General features: G+C 48.8%; 1 protein-coding gene across 5 annotated transcripts in view; it reads right to left on the reverse strand.

Moving 5' to 3' along the window:
- SLC35F5 (solute carrier family 35 member F5) overlaps positions 1–19,659 on the reverse strand; it is a 335,251-nt gene that overhangs the window by 215,360 nt on the left and 100,232 nt on the right. For all 5 annotated transcript variants that reach the window (XM_077273436.1, XM_077273435.1, XM_077273437.1 and 2 more), the window contains one exon: positions 12,726–12,885. In XM_077273436.1, coding sequence (XP_077129551.1) covers positions 12,726–12,885 — 160 coding nt within the window. The remainder of the gene's footprint in view (positions 1–12,725; positions 12,886–19,659) is intronic.

Raw genomic sequence — 19,659 nt, forward strand, 5'->3', positions numbered from 1 at the left:
GCACAGGATCCGTCATCACTATATGGTGGAGGAATCACTCAGCACAGGATCCGTCATCACTATATGGGGGAGGAATCACTCACCACAGGATCCGTCATCACTATATGGGGGAGGAATTACTCAGCAGAGGATCTGTCATCACTATATGGGGGGGAATCACTCAGCACAGGATCCGTCATCACTATATGGGGGGAATCACTCAGCACAGGATCCGTCATCACTATATGGGGGAGGAATCACTCACCACAGGATCCGTCATCACTATATGGGGGAGGAATCACTCAGCACAGGATCTGTCATAACTATATGGGGGGGAATCACTCAGCACAGGATCCGTCATCACTATATGGGGGAGGAATCACTCAGCACAGGATCCGTCATCACTATATGGGGGAGGAATCACTCACCACAGGATCCGTCATCACTATATGGGGGAGGAATCACTCAGCACAGGATCCGTCATCACTATATGGGGGGAATCACTCAGGACAGGATCCGTCATCACTATATGGGGGGAATCACTCAGCACAGGATCCGTCATCACTATATGGGGGAGGAATTACTCAGCAGAGGATCAGTCATCACTATATGGGGGGAATCACTCAGCACAGGATCCGTCATCACTATATGGGGGGGAATCACTCAGCACAGGATCCGTCATCACTATATGGGGGAGGAATTACTCAGCAGAGGATCTGTCATCACTATATGGGGGGGAATCACTCAGCACAGGATCCGTCATCACTATATGGGGGGAATCACTCAGCACAGGTTCCGTCATCACTATATGGGGGGAATCACTCAGCACAGGATCCGTCATCATTATATGGGGGAAATCACTCAGCTCAGGATCCGTCATCACTATATAAGGAGGAATCACTCAGCACAGGATCCGTCATCACTATATGGGGGGAATCACTCAGCACAGGATCCGTCATCACTATATGGGGAGGAATCACTCAGCACAGGATCCGTCATCACTATATGGGGGGGAATCACTCAGGACAGGATCCGTCATCACTATATGGGGGAGGAATCACTCAGCACATGATCCGTCATCACTATATGGGGAGGAATCACTCAGCACAGGATCCGTCATCACTATATGGGGGGGAATCACTCAGCACAGGATCCGTCATCACTATATGGGGGGAATCACTCAGCACAGGATCTGTATCACTCAGCACAGGATCCGTCGTGACTATATGGGGGAGGAATCACTCAGCACAGGATCCGTCATCACTATATGGGGGGGAATCACTCAGCACAGGATCAGTCATCACTATATGGGGGAGTAATCACTCAGCACAGGATCCGTCATCACTATACGGGGGAGGAATCACTCAGCACAGGATCCGTCATCACTATATGGGGGAGGAATCACTCAGCACAGGATCCGTCATCACTATATGGGGGGAATCACTCAGCACAGGATCTGTCATCACTATATGGGGAGGAATCACACAGCACAGGATCCGTCATCACTATGTGGGGGAGTAATCACTCAGCACAGGATCCGTCATCACTATATGGGGAGGAATCACTCAGCACAGGATCTGTCATAACTATATGGGGGGGAATCACTCAGCACAGGATCCATCATCACTATATGGGGGAGGAATCACTCAGCTCAGGATCCGTCATCACTATATGGGGGAGGAATCACTCAGCACAGGATCAGTCATCACTATATGGGGGGAATCACTCAGCACAGGTTCCGTCATCACTATATGGGGGAGGAATCACTCACCACAGGATCCGTCATCACTATATGGGGAGGAATCACTCAGCACAGGATCTGTCATAACTATATGGGGGGGAATCACTCAGCACAGGATCCGTCATCACTATATGGTGGAGGAATCACTCAGCACAGGATCCGTCATCACTATATGGGGGAGGAATCACTCACCACAGGATCCGTCATCACTATATGGGGGAGGAATCACTCAGCACAGGATCTGTCATCACTATATGGGGGGGAATCACTCAGGACAGGATCCGTCATCACTATATGGGGGAGGAATCACTCAGCACAGGATCCGTCATCACTATATGGGGGGGAATCACTCAGCACAGAATCCGTCATCACTATATGGGGGAGGAATCACTCAGCACAGGATCCGTCATCACTATATGGGGGAGGAATTACTCAGCAGAGGATCAGTCATCACTATATGGGGGGAATCACTCAGCACAGGATCCGTCATCACTATATGGGGGGGAATCACTCAGCACAGAATCCGTCATCACTATATGGGGGAGGAATCACTCAGCACAGGATCCGTCATCACTATATGGTGGAGGAATCACTCAGCACAGGATCCGTCATCACTATATGGGGGAGGAATCACTCACCACAGGATCCGTCATCACTATATGGGGGAGGAATTACTCAGCAGAGGATCTGTCATCACTATATGGGGGGGAATCACTCAGCACAGGATCCGTCATCACTATATGGGGGGAATCACTCAGCACAGGATCCGTCATCACTATATGGGGGAGGAATCACTCACCACAGGATCCGTCATCACTATATGGGGGAGGAATCACTCAGCACAGGATCTGTCATAACTATATGGGGGGGAATCACTCAGCACAGGATCCGTCATCACTATATGGGGGAGGAATCACTCAGCACAGGATCCGTCATCACTATATGGGGGAGGAATCACTCACCACAGGATCCGTCATCACTATATGGGGGAGGAATCACTCAGCACAGGATCCGTCATCACTATATGGGGGAGGAATCACTCAGCACAGGATCCGTCATCACTATATGGGGGAGGAATTACTCAGCAGAGGATCAGTCATCACTATATGGGGGGAATCACTCAGCACAGGATCCGTCATCACTATATGGGGGGGAATCACTCAGCACAGGATCCGTCATCACTATATGGGGGAGGAATTACTCAGCAGAGGATCTGTCATCACTATATGGGGGGGAATCACTCAGCACAGGATCCGTCATCACTATATGGGGGGAATCACTCAGCACAGGATCCGTCATCACTATATGGGGGGAATCACTCAGCACAGGATCCGTCATCATTATATGGGGGAAATCACTCAGCTCAGGATCCGTCATCACTATATAAGGAGGAATCACTCAGCACAGGATCCGTCATCACTATATGGGGGGAATCACTCAGCACAGGATCCGTCATCACTATATGGGGAGGAATCACTCAGCACAGGATCCGTCATCACTATATGGGGGGGAATCACTCAGGACAGGATCCGTCATCACTATATGGGGGAGGAATCACTCAGCACATGATCCGTCATCACTATATGGGGAGGAATCACTCAGCACAGGATCCGTCATCACTATATGGGGGGGAATCACTCAGCACAGGATCCGTCATCACTATATGGGGGGAATCACTCAGCACAGGATCTGTATCACTCAGCACAGGATCCGTCGTGACTATATGGGGGAGGAATCACTCAGCACAGGATCCGTCATCACTATATGGGGGGGAATCACTCAGCACAGGATCCGTCATCACTATATGGGGGGGAATCACTCAGCACAGGATCCGTCATCACTATATGGGGGGAATCACTCAGCACAGGATCTGTATCACTCAGCACAGGATCCGTCGTGACTATATGGGGGAGGAATCACTCAGCACAGGATCCGTCATCACTATATGGGGGGGAATCACTCAGGACAGGATCCGTCATCACTATATGGGGGAGGAATCACTCAGCACATGATCCGTCATCACTATATGGGGAGGAATCACTCAGCACAGGATCCGTCATCACTATATGGGGGGGAATCACTCAGCACAGGATCCGTCATCACTATATGGGGGGAATCACTCAGCACAGGATCTGTATCACTCAGCACAGGATCCGTCGTGACTATATGGGGGAGGAATCACTCAGCACAGGATCCGTCATCACTATATGGGGGGGAATCACTCAGCACAGGATCAGTCATCACTATATGGGGGAGTAATCACTCAGCACAGGATCCGTCATCAGTGATGGGCGCGTGTCCAGCCTCCCGTGACGTCACGGCTTGTGATTGGTCAGGGCGGCCATATTGCCGGGACGCGGACCAATCACAGCAAGCCGTGACGTAATTTCGTCACGGCTTGCTGTGATTGGTCCGCGTCCCGGCAACGTGGCCGACCTGACCAATCACAAGCCGGGAATTCACGTAACCAAGTAATAGCGCGAATTTTAAACAAACAACGCTGCCGGTTCCCTCGCTGAAGTCCCGGCTGCGTCGGACAGGTGAGTATAGCGATATTTTTTATTTTAATTCTCTCTTTTACACATTTTAACATTAATGTTGTTGCGATACCCGATACCCGATACCACAAGAGTATCGGAATCCCGGTATCGGAATTCCGATACAGCAAGTATCGGCCGATACCCGATACTTGCAGCATCGGAATGCTCAACACTAGTCATCACTATACGGGGGAGGAATCACTCAGCACAGGATCCGTCATCACTATATGGGGGAGGAATCACTCAGCACAGGATCCGTCATCACTATATGGGGGGAATCACTCAGCACAGGATCTGTCATCACTATATGGGGAGGAATCACACAGCACAGGATCCGTCATCACTATGTGGGGGAGTAATCACTCAGCACAGGATCCGTCATCACTATATGGGGGAGGAATCACTCAGCACAGGATCGGTCATCACTATATGGGGGGGAATGTTATGATCTGGTGACCTTGGAGCCGCATGAAACTTTCTCTGGAGTCGGTGGAACCTGTACTGACCGCAAATCCTGAACTAACACCGCAACTAGAAGTAGCCGTGGGGTGTGCCTAACAAACCCTAGACACCTCGACACAGCCGGAGGACTAAATACCCGTATAGATGGAAATAGGAATACTACCTTGCCTCAGAGCAGAACCCCAAAGGATAGGCAGCCCCCCACGAATAATGACTGTGAGTAGGAGAAGAAAAGACACACGCAGGTAGAAAACAGGATTTAGCAAAAGCGGCCACTCTAGCTAAATAGGAAAGGATAGGACAGAATACTAGGCGGTCAGTAATAAAACCCTTCCAAAAATATCCACCGCAGATAATACAAAAAAATCCACAACCTAACTAAAGACGTGGAATGAATATCTGCAACCCCAGAGAATCCAACAAGACTGAGAAAATACGGACACAATCTAAGCTGGACAAGAAAACACAAAATAATAGCACTGAATTATGAAGCACACAGCATGTGTGCCACAGAAGAAAAAAAACCAGACACTTATCTTTGCTGATTTGGCAGAAAGGCAGGAGGAACAGGCAGAGGTCCAACACCTCCCAACAACAATTGACAACTGGCAAGGACTAATGAATCCTGCACACCAAAATACCCCAGTCAGAACTGCAATCAGCAGACACACCTGACCAGGACTGCAACCCAGGGACAACTGCATTACCACCTGCTACCACCGGAGGGAACCCAAAAGCAGAATTCACAACAGTACCCCCCCCCTTGAGGAGGGGTCACCGAACCCTCACCAGCGCCCCCAGGCCGATCGGGACGAGCCAGATGAAAGGCACGGACCAAATCAGCAGCATGGACATCAGAAGCAAAAACCCAAGAATTATCCTCCTGGCCATAACCCTTCCATTTGACAAGGTACTGAAGCCTCCGCCTCGAAAAACGAGAATCCCAAATCTTCTCAACCACATACACCAACTCCCCATCAACCAACACAGGGGCCGGAGGATCAACAGAGGGAACAACGGGCACCACATATTTCCGCAATAAAGATCTATGGAAGACATCATGGATAGCAAAAGAGGCCGGAAGCGCCAATCGAAAAGACACCGGATTAATAATCTCAGAAATCCTATAAGGACCAATAAACCGAGGCTTAAACTTAGGGGAAGAGACCTTCATAGGAACATGACGGGAAGACAACCAAACCAAATCCCCAACCCGAAGCCGGGAACCAACACACCGACGACGGTTAGCAAAACGTTGAGCCTCCTCCTGAGACAACACCAAATTGTCCACCACATGAGCCCAAATCTGCTGCAACCTGTCAACCACAGAATCCACACCAGGACAGTCAGAAGGCTCAACCTGCCCAGAAGAAAAATGAGGATGAAAACCAAAATTACAAAAAAAAGGCGAAACCAAAGTAGCCGAACTAGCCCGATTATTAAGGGAAAACTCGGCCAATGGCAAAAAGGCCACCCAATCATCCTGATCGGCAGACACAAAGCATCTCAAATAAGTCTCCAAAGTCTGAATAGTTCGCTCGGTCTGGCCATTTGTCTGAGGATGAAATGCAGAAGAAAAAGACAAATCAATGCCCAGCTTAGCACAAAAGGCCCGCCAAAACCTAGAAACAAACTGGGAACCTCTGTCGGACACAATATTCTCCGGAATACCATGCAAACGAACCACATGCTGAAAAAACAACGGAACCAACTCTGAAGAGGAAGGCAATTTAGGCAAAGGCACCAAATGAACCATCTTAGAAAACCGGTCACAAACAACCCAGATAACCGACATCCTCTGGGAAACCGGAAGATCAGAAATAAAATCCATAGAAATATGCGTCCAGGGCCTCTCAGGGACCGGCAAAGGCAAAAGCAACCCACTAGTACGGGAACAACAAGGCTACAAGGCTTGGCCAGCGCACAAGTCCCACAGGACTGCACAAAAGAACGCACATCACGTGACAAAGAAGGCCACCAAAAGGACCTACCAACCAATTCTCTGGTACCAAAAATACCAGGATGACCAGCCAACACAGAACAGTGAACCTCAGAAATCACTCTACTAGTCCATCTGTCAGGAACAAACAATTTCCCCACAGGACAGCGGTCAGGTCTATCAGCCTGAAATTTCTGAAGAACCCGCCGTAAATCAGGGGAAATGGCAGAAAGGACCACCCCTTCTTTCAGAATGCCGACCGGTTCAAGGACCTCAGGAGAATCAGGCAAAAAACTCCTAGAAAGGGCAACAGCCTTAATATTCTTGGAACCCGGAAGATACGAGACCACAAAGTCAAAACGGGAAAAAAACAAGGACCATCGAGACTGTCTAGGATTCAGCCGCTTGGCAGACTCGAGGTAAATCAAATTGTTATGATCAGTCAGGACCACAATACGGTGCTTAGCTCCCTCAAGCCAATGTTGCCACTCCTCAAACGCCCACTTCATAGCCAACAACTCCCGATTGCCGACATCATAATTGCGTTCAGCAGGCGAAAACTTGCGGGAGAAGAAGGCACACGGTTTCATCAAGGAACCAACAGAATCCCTCTGAGACAAAACGGCCCCTGCCCCAATCTCAGAAGCGTCAATCTCAACCTGAAACGGAAGAGAAACATCTGGTTGGCGCAACACCGGAGCAGCGTTTAAGCTCCTGAAAGGCAGAGACAGCCGCAGAGGACCAATTCGCCACATCAGCGCCTTTCTTCGTCAAATCGGTCAAGGGTTTAACCACGCTGGAGAAGTTAGCAATGAAACGGCGATAAAAATTTGCAAAACCCAAAAATTTCTGAAGGCTCTTCACGGATGTGGGTTGAATCCAATCATGAATGGCCTGAACCTTAACCGGATCCATCTCCATAGATGAGGGAGAAAAAATAAAGCCCAAAAAAGAAACCTTCTGCACCCCAAAGAGACACTTAGACACCTTCACAAACAAAGCATTGTCACGAAGGATCTGAAATACCATCCTGACCTGTTCCACATGAGACTCCCAATCATCGGAAAAAATCAAAATATTGTCCAAATATACAATCAAGAATTTATCAATATAAGTCCGGAAGATATCATGCATGAAGGATTGAAAAACAGATGGAGCATTAGTGAGCCCGAATGGCATCACAAGGTATTCAAAATGGCCTTCGGGCGTATTAAACGCAGTTTTCCATTCATCACCCTGCTTAATACGAACAAGATTATATGCCCCCCGAAGGTCAATCTTCGTAAACCAACTAGCCCCCTTAATCCTAGCAAACAAATCGGAAAACAAAGGTAAAGGGTATTGAAACTTGACCGTGATCTTATTCAAGAGGCGATAATCAATACAAGGTCTCAAGGAGCCATCCTTCTTAGCAACAAAAAAAAAACCTGCTCCCAACGGTGAAGAAGATGGCCGAATATGCCCCTTCTCCAAAGACTCCTTAACATAACTCCGCATAGCGGTATGTTCAGGCACAGACAGGTTGAAAAGTCGGCCCTTAGGAAACTTACTGCCTGGAATCAAGTCAATCGCACAATCACAGTCCCTGTGTGGTGGAAGGGAACTGGACTTGGGCTCATCGAATACATCCTGAAAATCAGACAAAAACTCTGGAGTTTCAGAAGAGGAAGAAGAGGAGATTGACATCAAAGGAACATCATTATGAACCCCCTGACAACACCAATTAGTCACAGACATAGACTTCCAATCCAACACAGGATTATGTACCTGCAACCACGGGAAACCCAGCACGATAACATCATGCAAATTATGCAACACCAGAAATCACAGCAGACACACCTGACCAGGACTGCAACCCAGGGACAACTGCATTACCACCTGCTACCACCGGAGGGAACCCAAAAGCAGAATTCACAACAGGGGAATCACAGCACAGGATCCGTCATCACTATATGGGGGGAATCACTCAGCACAGGATCCGTCATCACTATATGGGGGGAATCACTCAGCACAGGATCCGTCATCACTATATGGGGGAATCACACAGCACAGGATCCGTCATCACTATATGGGGGGAATCACTTAGCACAGGATCCGTCATCACTATATGGGGGAAATCACTCAGCAAAGGATCCGTCATCACTATATGGGGGTATTACACAGCACAGGATCCGTCATGACTATATCGGGGGAATCACACAGCACAGGATCCGTCATCACTATATGGGGGAAATCACTCAGCAAAGGATCAGTCATCACTATATAGGGGAATCACTCAGCACAGGATCCGTCATCACTATATGGGGGAGGAATGACTCAGCACAGGATCCGTCATCACTATATGGGGGAATCACACAGCACAGGATCCGTCATCACTATATGGGGAGGAATCACTCAGCACAGGATCCGTCATCACTATATGGGGGGAAATCACTCAGCACAGGATCCGTCATCACTATATGGGGGGAATCACTCAGCACAGGATCCGTCATCACTATATGGGGGGAATCACTCAGCACAGGATCCGTCATCACTATATGGGGGGAATCACTCAGCGCAGGATCCGTCATCACTATATGGGGGAGGAATCACTCGGCACAGGATCCGTCATCACTATATGGGGGAGGAATCACTCAGCACAGGATCAGTCATCACAATATGGAGGGAATCATTCAGCACAGGATCCGTCATCACTATATGGGGGAGGAATCACTCACCACAGGATCCGTCATCACTATATGGGGGAGGAATCACTCACCACAGGATCCGTCATCACTATATGGGGGAGGAATCACTCAGCACAGGATCAGTCATCACTATATGGGGGAGGAATCACTCAGCACAGGATCAGTCATCAATATATGGGGGAGGAATCACACAGCACAGGATCGTCATCACTATATGGGGGAGTAATCAATCAGCACAGGATCAGTCATCACTATATGGGGGAATCACACAGCACAGGATCCGTCATCACTATATGGGGGAGGAATCACTCAGCACAGGATCCGTCATCACTATATGGGGGGAATCACTCAGCACAGGATCCGTCATCACAATATGGGGCAGGAATCACTCAGCACAGGATCCGTCATCACTATATGGGGGAGGAATCACTCAGCACAGGATCCGTCATCACTATATGGGGGAGGAATCACTCAGCACAGGATCTGTCATCACTATATGGGGAGGAATCACTCAGCACAGGATCCGTCATCACTATATGGGGGGGAATCACTCAGCACAGGATCAGTCATCACTATATGGGGGAGGAATCACTTAGCACAGGATCAGTCATCACTATATGGGGGGGAATCACTCAGCACAGGATCCGTCATCACTATATGGGGGGGAATCACTCAGCACAGGATCCGTCATCACTATATGGGGAGGAATCACTCAGCACAGGATCCGTCATCACTATATGGGGGGGAATCACTCAGCACAGGATCCGTCATCACTATATGGGGGGGAATCACTCAGCACAGGATCCGTCATCACTATATGGGGGGGAATCACTCAGCACAGGATCAGTCATCACTATATGGGGGAGGAATCACTCAGCACAGGATCAGTCATCACTATATGGGGGAGGAATCACTCAGCACAGGATCCATCATCACTATATGGGGGGGAATCACTCAGCACAGGATCAGTCATCACTATATGGGGGGGAATCACTCAGCACAGGATCCGTCATCACTATATGGGGGAGGAATCACTCAGCACAGGATCAGTTATCACTATATGGGGGAGGAATCACTCAGCACAGGATCCATCATCACTATATGGGGGGGAATCACTCAGCACAGGATCCGTCATCACTATATGGGGAGGAATCACTCAGCACAGGATCCGTCATCACTATATGGGGGAGGAATCACTCAGCACAGGATCCGTCATCACTATATGAGGGGAATCACTCAGCACAGGATCAGTCATCATTATATGGGGGAATCACACAGCACAGGATCCGTCATCACTATATGGGGGAGGAATCACTCAGCACAGGATCCGTCATCACTATATGGGGGAGGAATCACTCAGCACAGGATCAGTCATCACTATATGGAGGAGGAATCACTCAGCACAGGATCCGTCATCGCTATATAGGGGGGAATCACTCAGCATAGGATCCGTCATCACTATATGGGGGAGGAATCACTCACCACAGTATCCGTCATCACTATATGGGGGGGAATCACTCAGCACAGAATCCGTCATCACTATATGGGGGAGGAATCACTCAGCACAGGATCAGTCATCACTATATGGGGGAGGAATCACTCAGCACAGGATCCGTCATCACTATATGGGGGAGGAATCACTCAGCACAGGATCCGTCATCACTATATGGGGGGAATCACTCAGCACAGGATCCGTCATCACTATATTGGGGAGGAATCACTCAGCACAGGATCCATCATCACTATATGGGGGAGGAATCACTCAGCACAGGATCCGTCATCACTATATGGGGGGGAATCACTCAGCACAGGATCCGTCATCACTATATGGGGAGGAATCACTCAGCACAGGATCCGTCATCACTATATGGGGAGTAATCACTCAGCACAGGATCAGTCATCACTATATGGGGGAGGAATCACGCAGCACAGGATCTGTCATCACTATATGGGGGGGAATCACTCAGCACAGGATCAGTCATCACTATATGGGGGAGGAATCACTCAGCATAGGATCCGTCATCACTATATGGGGGAGGAATCACTCAGCAGAGGAGCCGTCATCACTATATGGGGGGGAATCACTCAGCACAGGATCCGTCATCACTATATGGGGGAGGAATCACTCAGCACAGGATCCGTCATCACTATATGGGGGGAATCACTCAGCACAGGATCCGTCATCACTATATGGGGGAATCACACAGCACAGGATCCGTCATCACTATATGGGGGGAATCACTTAGCACAGGATCCGTCATCACTATATGGGGGAAATAACTCAGCACAGGATCAGTCATCACTATATGGGGGTATCACACAGCACAGGATCCGTCATCACTATATGGGGGGAATCACTTAGCACAGGATCCGTCATCACTATATGGGGGAAATCACTCAGCACAGGATCAGTCATCACTATATGGGGGTATCACACAGCACAGGATTCGTCATGACTATATCGGGGGAATCACACAGCACAGGATCCGTCATCACTATATGGGGGAGGAATCACTCAGCACAGGATCAGTCATCAATATATGGGGGAGGAATCACTCAGCACAGGATCCGTCATCACTATATGGGGGAGGAATCACTCAGCACAGGATCAGTCATCAATATATGGGGGAGGAATCACACAGCACAGGATCCGTCATCACTATATGGGGGAGGAATGACTCAGCACAGGATCCGTCATCACTATATAGGGGAATCACTCAGCACAGGATCCGTCATCACTATATTAGGGGAATCACACAGCACAGGATCCGTCATCACTATATGGGGGGAAATCACTCAGCACAGGATCTGTCATCACTATATGGGGGGAATCACTCAGGACAGGATCCGTCATCACTATATGGGGAGGAATCACTCACCACAGGATCAGTCATCACTGTATGGGGAGGAATGACTCAGCACAGGATCCGTCATCACTAAATGGGGGGGAAATCACTCAGCACAGGATCCGTCCTCACTATATGGGGAGGAATCACTCACCACAGGATCAGTCATCACTGTATGGGGAGGAATGACTCAGCACAGGATCCGTCATCACTAAATGGGGGGGAAATCACTCAGCACAGGATCCGTCATCACTATATGGGGGGGAATCACTCAGGACAGGATCCGTCATCACTGTATAGGGAAGGAATGACTCAGCACAGGATCCGTCATCACTATATGGGGGGAAATCACTCAGGACAGGATCAGTCATCACTATATGGGGAGGAATCACTCAGGACCGGATCCGTCATCACTATATGGGGAGGAATCACTCAGCATAGGATCCGTCATCACTATATGGGGGAGGAATCACTTAGCACAGGATCCGTCATCACTGTATGACGTCTCATTGGCCAGGATGAAACACTCACCACAGCCACAGGAACTCAGACAGGACGGTGCCCACGAGGCCGTTGATCACCAGATAAATCCAGACCAGTTTATTTGGAAATTCAAACGCTTCAAACTTGGTGTAATGCAACAGAAAGAAGCCCGGCCAGAGGAGCAGGAGGTTAAAGAGGCCGACGAAGCCTGGAAGAAAGGACATGACTGTTACTGAGTTCACTTTGCCCCCCGAAGAGGTATTAGTCACTGGTAGGGGTGAATCACCAAGTTTTCGGGGAGGCGCCAGTCATTGGGGAAGTCACCCTGCCCTTTAGGAGGCACAAGACACTGGGGAGGCTGTCACCCTGCCCCCACAAGGTATTAGTTACTGAGGGGTAAATCACCCTGCCCCAAGAGGTGTAAGTCACTGATGTGGTAGTCTCCCTGCCTCCAAGGTGGTATCAGACACTGAGGAGTGGCGGTGGAGGTTATCACCCGCCCAAGAGGTGTCAGTCATCGGGGAAGTCACCCGGCCTTCAAGGAGGCATCAGACACTGAGGAGTGGTGGTGGAGGTTATCACCCTGCCCAAGAGGTGTCAGTCATCGGGGAAGTCACCCGGTCTTCAAGGAGGAATCAGACACTGAGGAGTAGCAGTGAAGGTTATCACCCTGCCCCACAAGAGGTGTCAGTCATCGGGGAAGTCACCCGGCCTTCAAGGAGGCATCAGACACTGAGGAGTGGTGGTGGAGGTTATCACCCTGCCCAATAGGTGTCAGTCATCGGGGAAGTCACCCGGCCTTCAAGGAGGCATCAGACACTGAGGAGTGGCGATGGAGGTTATCACCCTGCCCAAGAGGTGTCAGTCATCAGGGAAGTCACCCGGCCTTCAAGGAGGTATCAGACACTGAGGAGTGGCGGTGGAGGTTATCACCCTGCCCAAGAGGTGTCAGTCATCGGGTTAGTCACCCGGCCTTCAAGGAGGCATCAGACACTGAGGAGTGGTGGTGGAGGTTATCACCCTGCCCAAGAGGTGTCAGTCATCGGGGAAGTCACCCGGTCTTCAAGGAGGAATCAGACACTGAGGAGTAGCAGTGAAGGTTATCACCCTGCCCCACAAGAGGTGTCAGTCATCGGGGAAGTCACCCGGCCTTCAAGGAGGCATCAGACACTGAGGAGTGGTGGTGGAGGTTATCACCCTGCCCAATAGGTGTCAGTCATCGGGGAAGTCACCCGGCCTTCAAGGAGGCATCAGACACTGAGGAGTGGTGGTGGAGGTTATCACCCTGCCCCCTAAGAGGTGTCAGTCAGTCATCAGGGAAGTCACCCGGCCTTCAAGGAGGAATCAGACACTGAGGAGTGGCGATGGAGGTTATCACCCTGCCCAAGAGGTGTCAGTCATCAGGGAAGTCACCCGGCCTTCAAGGAGGTATCAGACACTGAGGAGTGGCGATGGAGGTTATCACCCTGTCCAAGAGGTGTCAGTCATCGGGGAAGTCACCCTGCCTTCAAGGAGGAATCAGACACTGAGTGGCCGTGGAGGTTATCACCCTGCCCAAGAGGTGTCAGTCATCGGGGAAGTCACCTGGCCTTCAAGGAGGAATCAGACACTGAGGAGTGGTGGTGGAGGTTATCACCCTGCCCAAGAGGTGTCAGTCATCGGGGAAGTCACCCGGCCTTGAAGGAGGCATCAGACACTGAGTGGCGGTGGAGGTTATCACCCTGCCACCGAAGGTGTCAGTGATCAGTACACCGCAATGAATGTGTTTACATTTAGTTACCATGGAAACACATAATTTGCTTTGGAGCCCAAGAAGCAGAAATCTGACTTGTTCTATTTATTAGTTCAATAAAGAAAAGTGATAATGAAGAAATGGCAGCAGGGGCGCGTGCAGAGGGGAGGAGCCCGTGCACAGGGAGGGCATGTGCAGAAGAATGCTTGTGCAGAGGTGGGTCCGCTGCCTCGGAGTAACCCTCAACTCTGGCCTGTCCTTCACACAGCACAGACAAACCCAGAACACCTCCTGTCGCCTCCAGCTCAAAAATATTTCCAGAATCCTTCCCTTCCCAACCCAGAATCTAATGAAATGTTCCTGTTGCCCTCATCATCTCCCACCTGGACTACTGCAATATCCTCCTCTGTGGCTTCCCTGCTAACATTCTCGATCCCCTCCAGTCCAGATCTACATTGCCTAAGAATGAATGTACTGTATGAAGCAGAGACACTACCGCATCATCTACCCCCAATCTCTGCTGGTACGCAAACTGCGGACCTCACCCTCGGACACAATTAGGCGAGTATTATTCTCACCAAGGACTTCATAGCATGTGATGTTAAGGCCACTGGACGATAGTCTTGTAGGGAAGTTGGAAAAGTGGTCTTAGGAACCGGCACCAGTCTTCCACAGTTCTGGTACCCCCTGTGATTGAAGGCTCCAGTTAAACAGGTGCTGGAAGACAGTACAAAGTTGGTTTGCACATGCTCTGAGGACACGTGGACTGAGGCCATCAGGCCCAGCTGCTTTGCCAATAACTAGTCTACTAAACTGTTTCCTCACATCGCTTTGGGAGACGGTGAAAGCAGGCAGCTTATCCCCCAATGTCAATGCTGCCGATCGTTTCCCGGCTCCATCCCCCATTCCTGATGACGCTGTGCTTGTGTTGGTGAATCTGTTGAAAAATCTCATTCATTTCATTAGCCAAGGGCAGATCCACTTCCCCATGCTCCTTCTTTGCCGTAAACCCAGTGAGCTGCTTCATGCCCGACCACACCTCCATGGAATTGATGTGTGACAATTTATTTTCTAATTTATTACGAAACACCTCACGGGCATTCTTAATTTTTCCATTTAAGCCCCTTTGTATCAGTTTCAGTTTCTTTGTATCCTTCATTTTAAATGCCATTTTTTTCTTGTTTATTAAGTGTTTCAATTCTTTTGTAATCCAAGGCTTGTTATTTGCATAACATCGAATCTTTTTAGCTGGTACAACAGTGTCAGTACAAAAATGTCTATAATCTGTTATTCGCCCGACAATATCATTTACATCATCATGCTCTCCTGTCGCATATCACCACCCAGTCTGTGAGGTCAAAGCAGTCTTGTAGAGCCTCCTCTGCCGCTGGAGTCCACGATTAATTTTATAGTCGTTGGTTGTTTGCCGACAACTGGTTGATAAGATGGAGACAATAGTATGAGGTTGTGGTCCGATTTCCCCAGGGGCATAGTGCAGACGATGAATAGGCGTCTTTAACATTCGCATAGAGGAGATCCAATATACTGTTGTCCCTTGTGGCACGGTTTACATATTGACAGAACTTTGGGAGAGCCTTTGAGATCATGGCTCTGTTAAAGTTCCCAGAGATTACAGTTAATGAGTTTGGGTGCTTTGTCTGAAGGCGAGCCAACACCCCTGACAATACTTCCCCAGCCGCCTCTTGGTTTGCGGATGGAGGTATATACATGACTACTGTAATGCAAATGGAGAATTCTCTAGGTAGATAGTAGGGCCTGAGGCCAACTGCTAAGAGTTCAATGTTTTGACAGCAATGACTTTCCTTCACAGTTACATGCCACTGATTGCACCATCTGTTATTAATGTATAGTATCACCCCACCACCCTTTTTCTTACTACACTTAGCTTTGTCTCTATCAGCCCGAATCATGTGAAACCCTGGAATCGAGACACTTGAATCAGGGACCTCCCCATGTAAAAAGGTTTCTGTAAAGCACGAGACTGCATACCTTGAAGTCCATCTGGGTTTTACACAGGGCTAGCAGTTCATCCGTCTTATTTCCCAGGGAGCGTACATTACCCATGACAATGGATGGGACTGCTGGTTTAAACCTTCACGGGGAATATGTGGTTTGGCCACAGCTGGAGTAGCCTTCATCCTGCTCAGCTCCAGAAGTCGATCCCTTGAATACACAACACATTTAGGGTACCGTCACACATTGAAATTTCCATCGCTGCGACAGCACGATTCGTGACGTCGCAGCGTCGTATAATCATCGCTCCAGCGTCGTAGACTGCGGTCACACGTTGCAATCACGGCGCTGGAGCGATGCCGAAGTCCCCGGGTAACCAGGGTAAACATCGGGTAACTAAGCGCAGCACCGCTGTGATCTGCTCTCACTTTCCGGCCGGCACTCAGAGCAGGAAGCAGACGGCAAGGGACCTGAAGGACACCGACGGGTGAGTATGTACGGTTTGTTTTTTTACGTTTACGCTTGTAACCAGGGTAAACATCGGGTTACTAAGCGCGGCCCTGCGCTTAGTAACCCGATATTTACCCTGGTTACAAGCGAAGACATCGCTGGATCGCTGTCACACACAACGATCCAGCGATGTCAGCGGGTGATCAAGCGACGAAAGAAAGTTCCAAACGATCTGCTACGACGTACGATTCTCAGCAGGATCCCTGATCGCTGCTGCGTGTCAGACACAGCGATATCGTAACGATATCGCTAGAACGTCAGGAATCGTAACGTCGTAGCGATGGAAATTTCAATGTGTGACGGTACCCTTAGAGACCGACTTAGGGGCAACCAGCAGATCAGTTTCCACGGCCGGCGTTAGGGGCAGGCAGACCAGGCAGCTGCCTGGGGCTCCCACTCCCCCAGCTAGCGGCAAGTCACACAGCCGCAATGGGGCCCACCTGCCACCAGCGTCGACTCCCCCCGCCGCATTGAACTATACTGGCGTCTGCCGGTACAGTTCAAAGCAATGATGGAAAGAGCGTCACCTGATGCTCCCTCTCTCATCATTCCCCGCTCTGCCTCTGACACTGCGGGTGCGCGCAGGGAGCGCAGGCACGAGGAGATTGTGCTTTTTATTTACTGGACTGTGGGGCCATTCTTGGGAGGGGAAGGAAGGGGAGATGTGGGCTGTGCTGTATACTACTGTGTGGGCAGTGCTGTATATTACTGTGTGAGCAGTGCTGTATACTACTGTGTTGGCAGTGCTGTATACTACTGTGTGGGCTGTACTGTATAATACTGTGTGGGCTGTGCTGTATACTACTGTGTGGGTCTGTACTGTATAATATTGTGTGGGCTGTGCTGTATACTACTGTGTGGGTCTGTACTGTATAATAATGTGTGGGCAGTGCTGTATATTACTGTGTGGGCAGTGCTGTATACTACTGTGTGGGTCTGTACTGTATAATGTGTGGGCAGTGCTGTGTATTACTGTGTGGGCAGTGCTGTATACTACTGTGTGGGCAGTGCTGTATACTACTGTGTGGGCAGTGCTGTATACTACTGTGTGGGCTGTGCTGTATACTACTGTGTGGGCAGTGCTGTATACTACTGTGTGGGCAGTGCTGTATACTACTGTGTGGGCAGTGCTGTATACTACTGTGTGGGCAGTGCTGTATACTACTGTGTGGGCTGTGCTGTATACTACTGTGTGGGTAGTGCTATATACTACAGTGTGGGCTGTGCTATATACTACAGTGTGGGCTGTGCTATATACTACCATGTGGGCTGTGCTATATACTACTATGTGGACTGTGGTATATACTATGGGGATATATTATATTCTATGGTGAGGCTGTTATATACTATGTGGCTGTTATATATTTGGGGGGGTACATTATATTCTATGGAGGAGGCTGTGCTATATACTATGGGAGGCTGCATTATATTCTGTGGGGGGCTTTATTAGATTTTATGAGGGATGAGTGCATTACACTCTTTGATGGGGCTACATTATATTCTATGGGGAGGTGGGCTGTATTATATCCTGTCCAGGGCTACATTATATTCTATGGGGGGGCTGTATTATATTTATATTCTATGAGGGGTGATTGCATCATACTCTATGAGGGGGCTACATTATACTATATGGGGGGCTGCATTATACTCTGTGGGGTGGTGGCTGCATTATACTATATGTGGGCTCCATTATACTGTATCGAGGACTATGGGGAATACATTATACTATATGAAGAACTATGGGGTGCATTATACTATGGGAAGTGAATTGTACTACATGGATGACTATGGCAGTGCATTATACTATATGGAGCACCGTGAAGAGTGTATTATGCTATATGGAGGACTGAGGAGTATATTTTAATATATGGAGGACTATGAGGAGTGTATTATACTATATGGAGGACTATGAGGAGTGTATTATACTATATGGAGGATTATGGGGCACATTATATTATATGGGGGACTATGGGGTGTGCATTTTACAATATGGAGGACCGTGGTGCACATTATAATATATGGAGGACTATGGGGTGTATTATACTAAACAAGCAAAATGCTGCCTATTCATTGAGTGATTGGATTGTTTATGCCGAAACAGAAATCATTGTCCTCAGCAGGACATTGCCGATGTAAACTGTAGATGTGCTGCTGATAACATGATACTGTATGGTGATGTGATCTACAGTTGTGGCCAAAAGTATTGACACCCCTGCAATTCTGTCAGATAATACTCAGTTTCTTCCTGAAAATGATTGTAAACACAAATTCTTTGGTATTATTATCTTCATTTAATTTGACTTAAATGAAAAAACACAAAAAGAATTGTCGTAAAGCCAAATTGGATACAATTCCACACCAAACATAAAAAAGGAGGTGGACAAAAGTATTGGCACCGTTTGAAAAATCATGTGATGCTTCTCTAATTTGTGTAATTACCAGCACCTGTAACTTACCTGTGGCACCTAACAGCTGTTGGCAATAACTAAATCACACTTGCAGCCAGTTGACATGGATTAAAGTTGACTCAACCTCTGTTCTGTGTCCTTGTGTGTACCACATTGAGCATGGAGAAAAGAAAGAAGACCAAAGAACTGTCTGAGGACTTGAGAAACCAAATTGTGAGGAAGCATGAGCAATCTCAAGGCTACAAGTCCATCTCCAAAGACCTGAATGTTCCTGTGTCTACCGTACGCAGTGTCATCAAGAAGTTTAAAGCCCATGGCACTGTGGCTAACCTCCCTAGATGTGGACGGAAAAGAAAAA

Source organism: Ranitomeya variabilis, chromosome 7, assembly GCF_051348905.1.
Source record: "Ranitomeya variabilis isolate aRanVar5 chromosome 7, aRanVar5.hap1, whole genome shotgun sequence".
NCBI classification, from domain to species: Eukaryota; Metazoa; Chordata; class Amphibia; order Anura; family Dendrobatidae; genus Ranitomeya; species Ranitomeya variabilis.